The sequence below is a fragment of the Alosa pseudoharengus genome, unplaced genomic scaffold (assembly GCF_046254945.1).
Source record: "Alosa pseudoharengus isolate Yale_2024_CS ecotype anadromous, Long Island Sound unplaced genomic scaffold, YU_APseudo_1.1 YU_APseudo_1.1_scf_18, whole genome shotgun sequence".
In the NCBI taxonomy this organism is placed as follows: domain Eukaryota; kingdom Metazoa; phylum Chordata; class Actinopteri; order Clupeiformes; family Clupeidae; genus Alosa; species Alosa pseudoharengus.
This window is the reverse complement of record NW_027468650.1, coordinates 4,690,323-4,700,542: the sequence shown is the minus strand read 5'-3', so window position 1 is coordinate 4,700,542 and position 10,220 is coordinate 4,690,323. Positions and strand designations below refer to the sequence as shown.

At 46.2% G+C, this 10,220-nt stretch overlaps 1 protein-coding gene across 1 annotated transcript in view; it reads left to right on the top strand.

The window, feature by feature from the left end:
- The window catches only part of hecw1a (HECT, C2 and WW domain containing E3 ubiquitin protein ligase 1a), a 91,000-nt gene extending 80,848 nt beyond the window's left edge, over positions 1-10,152 (top strand). Inside the window, exons 23-28 of the mRNA XM_076291220.1 lie at positions 403-501; positions 1,559-1,688; positions 2,363-2,509; positions 3,279-3,393; positions 6,616-6,814; positions 10,041-10,152. Coding sequence (XP_076147335.1) covers positions 403-501; positions 1,559-1,688; positions 2,363-2,509; positions 3,279-3,393; positions 6,616-6,814; positions 10,041-10,152 — 802 coding nt within the window. The remainder of the gene's footprint in view (positions 1-402; positions 502-1,558; positions 1,689-2,362; positions 2,510-3,278; positions 3,394-6,615; positions 6,815-10,040) is intronic.
- The last annotated feature ends 68 nt before the right edge of the window (positions 10,153-10,220 follow it).

Sequence of the window (10,220 nt, the reverse complement as noted above, 5' to 3'; positions counted from 1 at the left end):
GAGGTTCACTGGTGGCCAACGCCACATTATGGACATGCTTGCAATTAGCACAACATTCACTGAAAAAATTGCATTCATTTTCACCCAAGCCACACACCAAAAAACGTCCAACCCTCTTCCGCACATCCTGTATATTTCTCCAACAAAAACAGATTTCATTTTGTTCATTTTGTAAATAGAGAAAATGACATTGTTTGAGGTGGTTCTTCTGTTTAACATTACTCTCTCCCTACTAATCCTTCTGTGTGTGTGTGTGTGTGTGTGTGTGTGTGTGTGTGTGTGTGTGTGTGTGTGTGTGTGTGTGTGTGTGTGTGTGTGTGTGTGTGTGTGTGTGTGTGTGTGTGTGTGTGTGTGTGTGTGTGTGCGTGCACGCGCGTGCGTGCGTGCGTGCGTGTTTGTCAGGTTCCGCTTCAGTGGCCGTATCCTCGGCCTAGTTCTAATCCATCAGTACCTGTTGGACGCCTTCTTCACGCGACCCTTTTACAAAGCTCTACTCAGACTGTGAGTTCAACACACGTCTGCTCTTTCCCCTTTCTGCCACTTGTGCTTAACGATAATAAAGACCTGCATCCTGCCGTTTAGGGATTCACAAGCATCATAAATCCATTTCCTTTCAATTCTTTATACACAAACAAATTGGCGTTAAATGTTTGCATTTCCATGTGTAATGTGCAGAGGTGTATGCATCTTGACTTGTGTAATATGCAGAGGTTGTATGCATCATGTGTAATGTGCAGAGGTGTAGGCATCATGTGTAATGTGCAGAGGTGTAGGCATCATGTGTAATGTGCAGAGGTGTATGCATCTTGACTTGTGTAATGTGCAGAGGTGTAGGCATCATGTGTAATGTGCAGAGGTGTAGGCATCATGTGTAATGTGCAGAGGTGTATGCATCTTGACTTGTGTAATGTGCAGAGGTGTAGGCATCATGTGTAATGTGCAGAGGTGTATGCATCATGTGTAATGTGCAGAGGTGTAGGCATCATGTGTAATGTGCAGAGGTGTAGGCATCATGTGTAATGTGCAGAGGTTGTATGCATCATGTGTAATGTGCAGAGGTGTAGGCATCATGTGTAATGTGCAGAGGTGTAGGCATCATGTGTAATGTGCAGAGGTGTAGGCATCATGTGTAATGTGCAGAGGTGTATGCATCTTGACTTGTGTAATATGCAGAGGTGTAGGCATCATGTGTAATGTGCAGAGGTGTATGCATCATGTGTAATGTGCAGAGGTGTATGCATCTTGACTTGTGTAATGTGCAGAGGTGTATGCATCATGTGTAATGTGCAGAGGTGTATGCATCATGTGTAATGTGCAGAGGTGTATGCATTATGTGTAATGTGCAGAGGTGTATGGATCTTGACTTGTGAAGCATTGCCGGCCAAACCCTCCTTTGGAGCCAGCTCTTTGCCACTTCTCTCTTATAAAGTCCTAATTGCAGTTGGACTCCAATCCAAATCCAAATAGGTCTTAGGAGGAGGGAAAATAGGAGGGTCAGCTGAGGGTCAGCTGAGCATCGTCTTGCTCACTCCATTCTGTCCTTCTGCTTCTGCTCCAGAGCGACTGACCTGAGCGATCTGGAGTACCTGGACGAGGAGTTTCACCAGAGCCTGCAGTGGATGAAGGACAATGACATCACAGACATCCTGGATCTGACCTTTACGGTTAATGAAGAGGTCTTTGGTCAGGTACAGTACGCCGCCATCAAATGGCGTCTTTCACACAATACAGCTGTTGCTCTCGTCTCTGAGATCAGTAATGGGTGAGGGGCAGCCGGGGTGAGGGGCAGCCGGGGTTAGCGCTTCGGACTTATAACCGGAGGGTTGCCGGTTCGAACCCCGACCAGTAGAAATGGCTGAAGTGCCCTTGAGCAAGGCACCTAACCCCTCACTGCTCCCCGAGCACCGCTGTTGATGCAGGCAGCTCACTGTGCCGGGATTAGTGTGTGCTTCACCTCATTGTGTGTTCACTGTGTGCTGAGTGTGTTTCACTAATTCACGGATTGGGATAAATGCAGAGACCAAATTTCCCTCACGGGATCAAAAGAGTCTATCTACTTATACTTATATACTTATACTTAAAAAAACAAATACGCAGCACATAATAAAAGCACCCTGTAGTCTCCATCTGTTAGTTTCAAATCATTGGAAAAATATCATCCAGGATTCATGACCCGTTCTCATGTAATCTGTAATTTAGTCTTTTTTTTTGTAGAGAAAAATGTGAGCTAATCATGCCATGTGAGCTAATCATGCCATGTGAACTAATCATGCCATGTGAGCTAATCATGCCATGTGAACTAATCATACCATGTGAACTAATCATGCCATGTGAACTAATCATGCCATGTGTTTGTCCACAGGTGACGGAGAGGGAGCTGAAACCAGGCGGCTCCAACCTCCAGGTGACGGAGAAGAACAAGAAGGAGTACATGGAACGCATGGCCAAATGGAGGGTGGAGCGCGGAGTGGTGCAGCAGACTGAGGCCATGGTCCGAGGGTTCTATGAGGTAACGTGGTACTGTGTTCTTCTATGAGGTAACGTGGTACTGTGTTCTTCTATGAGGTAACGTGGTACTGTGTTCTTCTATGAGGTAACGTGGTACTGTGTTCTTCTATGAGGTAACGTGGTACTGTGTTCTTCTATGAGGTACCGTACCTGTGCTGTGTTCTTAATGGTACCGTAACTATGCTATGTATCTGATAACATCTGTAAAACTGTTAAAACTGTACAACTGTACTGTGTGCTTTGAAAAGAATGAATCTCCGTTTAGTGGTGTTTAGTGGCCGTCAGGTTTTCCTGTGGTGCTTTGGTAGCTGGAATTGGCCCTGAAAAGGCCTATGCTGATAAGAAGCAAGGCACACTCAGACAAGTTTGTACTTGAAATGGACTGCAACCAGAACTGTTATATCCCAAATTTGTCTGTTGAGGGTAGAGAACCCCAGGGATTGTGTGTGCATTCTTTCTTAAGATTTTCACGATTCACGTTTTTCAAGTTTTGCCAGGTTTAGCCTCAGTTATGAATTAAAATGTGTTTAATGCAATAAATATAAACTGCAGAGATGCAACCTGGTCATTAAAATTATTAAAATGGGATTTTTTTTTCCAGGTTTTTTTTTTCTTTTTCACCCCCCGCCCCTTTGGCGGCCCTCAGTTCAATGTTGGGTTCCTGAATTGGCCCTCACCAATCACAACTTTGAGAACCCCTTTACTGCTTTAGTAGATTGAAGTGCAGGATTATAGTTCACCAAACACTCTTTGCCTTGCCATCTCCACAGGTGGTGGATTCCCGGCTGGTGTCTGTCTTTGATGCCCGGGAGCTGGAGTTGGTCATAGCAGGGACGGCAGAGATCGACCTGAACGACTGGAGAAGCAACACGGAGTACCGAGGCGGTAAGAAAGAAGTGACCTCACCTCGGTAGCCGTGGTAACCTCCAGCACAGGGCTCTGTTGTGCAAGCATGTGGGATAATCATAGCTGTCCACCCTCCCGTTTTTTCCGGGTTTCTCACGTATTTTAACTTTTTTCCCCGCTGTCTTCCCGTTTTAATATTTTCCCGTAAATATCCCGTATTTTAACAATCTCATAACATTAGCTCTACCATCGGACTTGCCAGTCTCTGTACTGTTGTTCTGTTGCTACCCCCTTGCCCTTCCAGCGAAACAGATGTTTTCAAAGCATCGTTTTGCTTGCTTGAAAGCGACAGTGAGACTATTTAAGATGGCAGCGTGGTTGTCGTGAGAGCACGATTCAGTGGCACCTGCATAGTGTACGGCCGCACGCACTGTGTGTATCGGCCTACCAGGCTACTCAGCTACGAGTAGAGAAAGAATTCCCCCTGTTTGTATATTCACTCCAAGTTGGCCTACCATAAATTCCCAACTCTGTACTGTAGCCCATAAACTGCATGACAGGCTATTTATATTTTTCTCTAAAATAACCAAATGCATTTGTTCAACTTTATGAAGAAGAATTACGCACTAGGCTACTTGGAACGCACACATTTTGTTTGTGCAGGAGAGAGAATGGCAGTGCACAGGGGCATCGATTACAGAACTTTAGCCTTGTTAGGGCTGTATAAAGTTGACCAAATTAATATAGGCTGTTGTTAGGCGTAAATAAAGTAGGTTACTTTGTTGTATTGTTTAGCTGGCCAATGCACGAGCTTGCAATTGCGAAACGGACTAATACTGCAACCCTTCCAACGTTGGGGGACGAATGTTGACATTTTCCCGTATTCTGCGTGAGAAACCCGGGAAATCTCCCTTATTTTCAAAGCTCAATGTTGACAGCTATGGGGATAATGTGCTGCAGGCGCCCATGACACTGTAACACATGAGGTTGGGCGAGACAGGAAATGTTTATGAACATAATAATAATAATAATACATTTTATTTGTTACATACGCCTTTCAAAGCACCCAAGGGTGCTGTGATCATCTATCAGTGTGACCAGCTGAGTTGGCTTAATCAGATGGTCTGCTCAACACTTGGATTTATGTAAAGCAACATGATCTAGTTCTTTTACCCGAAAATAACTGCTTCAAACGTATTTTGATGCCAAACTGACTGCCACTAAGGAGAATGGAGTATCAGACATTGCTGACGCGCATTGCCATTTTAAAGGTCTTTAGGTGATGGTGATACAGTAGATGCCTGTTGAGGAGGTATCATGCGCCTTAGCCTGCTAAGCCACGGATGGCAAACTCAAGTAAATATATATGGACGTGGAGTATGGAGGAAGTGAGGATGTAGAAGAGGTGGAGAAGAAGATGGAGGAGGTAGAAGAGGTAGAGGAGGTGGAGGATTTAGAAGAGGTAGAGGAGGTGGAGGGGTTAGAAGAGGTAGAGGAGGTGGAGGAGGTAGAGGAGGTAGAAGAGGTAGAGGAAGAGGTACAGCAGATGAAGGGGTGGAGGGGCTGAGGTGGACTTCACAAGAGTAGGCAACTCTAGGCATCTACACGAGTAAACAACTCTAGGCATCTACACGAGTAAACAACTAACAACAACTAACAACTCTAGGCAAAAACAGCCTGTAGGCATCTACATGAGTAAATGATACAGTACATGTATAGTACAAAAGTCGGCTTAAATGATACATGTATAGTACAAAAGTCGATTCAAATCAGTCAAAGTTAGTTCAAACTACTATAGCTTGGAAACTATCATGGTTCAAACTTATAATGTTGGTCCAGCAGTTTTGGACAAATCGTCGTTAGTTAAATGTTAGCTAGTTGAACGATGCATTGGACCATGTTAGTTCAGTGCTAACCTTCTGTACAGGAAACTCCAGAAACGGATCAGTGGTGTGTTCCCACCAGGGGGGTCTGTGTGATGAAGACCTGGCCATGCATACCGGACCAACTGTCCCTAAATGCCCCCAAATTATTAATCACTCAGACGCCGGGGCAGTTCCATGCCAGATATGCTCATCTGGCTCTCATTGCGGCTAAGCTCTTAATTGCCCCTGGATAATTATATGCCCCGTTGGAGGCACTTGACCCCTTTTTCCCTCCGCCGCGTTGCATTCTGGAAGCCTTCGGAGGGCGCGTAGCCTCTGGCTGATGCAGCCGCTGCCAAAGCAAACCTTTGCTTGTTTAGCTTGCAGTTATTCATCTGCAGTGGGGAAAAGTGATGTGTGAAGAAAAACTGCCCAGTTCCCCCCTAGTGCGCGTACAAGCTTTGTGGTCTGGCAGGAGATGGGGGGGGGGGGGCAAAGAAAGCCTCTGCGCTCGTAACACCTCTGATGGCTTTGTGTTCTGAATACGAGGAGTTTATGTGTCGGGTATCTAAATCTGTTTTATCAAGCTAGCATGAGGTGTGTTTTAAATGTTTAGTTGGTGTTGGATTGAGTAGCACTGCATCCATGGCAGGCTATGCCACCTCCTCCTCCTCCTCCACCTCAGCCCCTCCACCCCTCCTCCTCCTCCTACTCCACCCCTTCATCTGCTGTACCTCTTCCTCTACCTCTTCTAACCCCTCCATCTTCTTCTCCACCTCTTCTACCTCCTCACTTCCTCCACCTCCTCGTCCACCTCCTCTCCCTTCTTCATCTCCTCCTCCACCTTCTCAACCTGTTCTACCTCCTCCTACCTCCTCCTCCACCTTCTCCACCTGTTCTACCTCCTCCTACCTCCTCCTCCACCTCCATGTCTTATCTTCTGCAAGAGACGTCTCTTTCTTCCTCATTGGTATTATTCCTCAGGTCACCGATTACTCTGTTTTGTGGAACTCTGGTCGAATAGTGTTGTGTCCCATTAATTCAACGTATCACTTCATACACTTAAAACCACCATTAGTGTTGTGTACTGGACCAGGGCCAGATCAAGAGTGCATTCATAAATACAGCACATATCTCATAGAGCTCATAAATACAGCACATATCCCATAGAGCTCATAAATACAGCACATATCCCATAATATCCCAGAGCGCTTGGCCCCTCCAGCAGAACACATTCATCAAGCCTCCATATTAGTTGCAGTTTATATTACACTTATGCCCCACTGATTCATTTGGCTGAACACGTTTCCATGGTCCATGTCCATCTGTGTGTGAGAAAGCTGACTCTTTGTGTGTGTGTGTGTGTGTGTGTGTGTGTGTGTGTTCTCTCTGACAGGCTATCATGACGGCCACATCGTGATCCGATGGTTTTGGGGCGCAGTGGAGCGCTTTAATAACGAGCAGCGTTTGCGTCTGCTGCAGTTCGTCACGGGAACGTCCAGCGTTCCCTACGAAGGCTTTGCTGCACTCCGCGGGAGCAACGGTCTGCGGCGCTTCTGCATCGAGAAGTGGGGCAAAGCCACCTCACTACCCAGGTACGGGCAAAGCCACCTCACTACCCAGGTACCAACATGCCACCAGGCAAAGCCACCTCACTACCCAGGTACAGCTCCAAACATGGCAAAGTCACCTCACTACCCAGGTACGGCTCCAAACATGCCACCAGGCACTGGTCACTACCCAGGTACAGCTCCAAACATGCCACCAGGCACTGGTCACTACCCAGGGACGGCTGTAAACATAGTTTTGACCTTTCTTTCATAGTCTGGTCACTACCCAGGTACGGCTCTAAACATGCCACCAGGCACTGGTCACTACCCAGGTACAACTCCAAACATGCCACCAGGCACTGGTCACTACCCAGGTACAACTCCAAACATGCCATCAGGCACTGGTAATTTTCTTGGGCAGAGAAATCAAGGCAGGTCCAATAACTCTATCCGACACTATTAGAGAGCCATCTTTCAATATTCTGACATCAGACATTATTAGTACTGACCTGGCTGACACCAAACCAACCCTTAAACTCACAGTAGTTTCTTAGAAAGAAAGAAACAAGTGACTGGGTGAACTAGTAGAGTGTTGCTCAGAACTGAACAAATATGGCTCAGGTTCCTCTGCAGAAAGAAACCAGTGAATGGGTGAACTGAGCAAATATGGCTCTCTGCGGGCTCGTGTGCTGTGATTCAGTTCATTGTTTGGAAAAGACCCTTTTGGTTGGTGTGTTTACATGCTTGCGCTGTATATGCACAGTCTTGATTTATAAGCCTCCTCTGGGGTTACATTACATTCATTTGCACTGCGTTCATTCAATCCGCACCTAGAGGGTAATGTACTGTATATCCCAACTAGACATACCTGTACAATGGAAAACTACAGCACAAAGGAGCCTTTGCCGTTCGCCTCATTAAGTTCCTCACCATGTTCAGTTCATGTTTTATGATATAAGTATATATACTCTTTTGATCCCATGAGGGAAATTTGGTCTCTGCATTTATCCCAATCCGTGAATTAGTGAAACACACACAGCAAACACACAGTGAGGTGAAGCACACACTAACCCAGCGCAGTGAGCTGCCTGCTACAGCGGCGCTCGGGGAGCAGTGAGGGGTTAGGTGCCTTGCTCAAGGGCACTTCAGCTGTTCCTACTGGTCGGGGTTCGAACCGGCAACCCTCCGGTTACAAGTCTGAAGCGCTAACCAGTAGGCCACGGCTGCCCCACCATGTGTAGCTAATATAAATGACTAAACAATGATCAATAATTAGCCATTTAGTCATGGCCGATAACACATGGCTCAGTATTATTCTTAAGGCATATTCGAGGTGTACATTCCAAAAACATCAAGACTGGCTGACAGCGCACACATTCCAGCAATTTGTGGCACTTTGGTGCAGATTTGACCTTGTAGCACACTACATACTGTATGGATAGAAACACAACCAATCACAGTGCCTCCTGAGCACCCCTCGTATTCTCATATCCTATACTGGCAAACACAGCTGCTGTTCAGTTGAATTCATTACTCCAGTTAGCCTGTTTGTGGAGGGAAATGCAACAGGTGGCGGAAAAAGCACTTGATACCCACACGGTCTCCCTGACAGACGGATATACAGCACATGTTTTATAGTGGGAAACCCCAACCAAAGAAAACAGTAGTGGGAATGTCAGTGGCTCTCCTAATGAATCCAGACAAAAGCGACGAGGAGGGCGATCCTAAAATGGAGGGTGTTTGTACAACACCCCGAGCCTGCAGGGACGAGGTGCTGTTTGATGGACAGAAGGCCCAGAGCGTCAGGCGGACCATGTTGTTCTTGGCCCAAGTGTCCATTTGTAAGGCAAATGTCGTGGTCCTTGTGTGCAATGAGATTCAAATTCCTTTGGCATGTCATATTTTACAGTGTAACACACACTATTCCTGCTCATTAAAAAAAACTAAAAATGGCCTGTGATTCCATCTACCTGACACACTAAGTCCACACATTATGGGTGAGTCCTTGACAACACATTCCTTTACGTTAGCACCATAGATGTGATTACAGTGTGATTACAGTGTGATTACGGTGGGCTTTTGGGTACAGTGGGCTTTTGGACCTAATCATACATGCAGGCTCTTACAGTACAAGGAGTTTGGATCTTGCTGCACACACAGACCCCAACAGTTTCCTCCAGGTTGGAACAAAGCCATCCCAACTTTGGCTGGGACATTACGGGTTGCAGGCTGATTCTGCCTCTGACAGCGAAATATTAGCCCTGATGATTGTCATGTTGGCCGGTTGAAGATCCCACCAGGATGAAATTGTCACTCCGTGAAAACCTGGAACACAAAGGTTTAGCATGCAGCTTCCTCATGTACTGTAAACGGATGACAGTTTGATGCAAAGCTCTGTTGCTGGTGGTGCATTGCGAGTTTTGTGTCTCACCTTGAGATGTGCCCGTTGTTGTTCTCTGACTTGGCAAACAACAAAAGGCTCTGGTCGGGGAGGGTGCCCTGTCAGCACTTTCTGGGGCTAATATTTCGCTGTCGGAGGCAGAATCAGCCTGCGTTTGTACAATCAAAAAGACTGCAGCTGGGAACAAGGGAGATTGCAGGTATTAGAGGAGAGGAAGGAGGCAGCTCTCAGTCTTCAATCAGGTCCAACCGGCAGTCTCCCAGCCAAAGTTGAGATGGCTATGTGCCAACATGGGGAACATTTTGAGGTCTGTGTGTGCAGCAAGATCCAAACTCCTTGCAAGAGCCTGCATGTGTCATTACTGTAGATCCAAAAGCCCACTGTAATCACTGTAACACTGTTATCACATATAGATGTGTGTTCTCAAGGACTCATCCATAATGTGTGGACTTAGTGTGTCAAGTAGAAGGAATCACAGGCACATTTTTTTAATTTAATGAGCAGTAATAGTATGTGTTAGTTACAGTGTAGAATATGACATGCCAAGGGAATTTGGATCTCGCTACACACAAGGACCACGACATTTGCCTTACAAATGGACACCGGGGCCAAGAACTGACGGAACAGCCTCATTTGCAAGGGTTATAATTTGGCCTCTAGAATTTCTCTGCAGATATTGCAGTGAATAGCAGCTATGCACAACCATTGGTTTTCTTAATGCACCTCTGATAGAGTAGTTACATGTAAACCTGCACTGTTCAGATGAATACATTATATATAACAGGCATACATGTTCTAACGGTCTGCTCTTGTAATATTGTTAATTGAGCTTGACCTTTGACCCTTAACCCCACCTCTCGTCCCCTGCAGGGCTCACACATGCTTCAACCGTCTGGACCTCCCTTCCTATTCCTCGTTCACCATGCTGTACGAAAAGCTTCTGGTTGCTGTGGAGGAGACCAGTACGTTCGGCCTGGAGTGATGTCCTCCAGGCTGGGGGGATGCAGTGACTGGCATCTCTTTTTTTAATGTGAATATGATTTTCTTTTT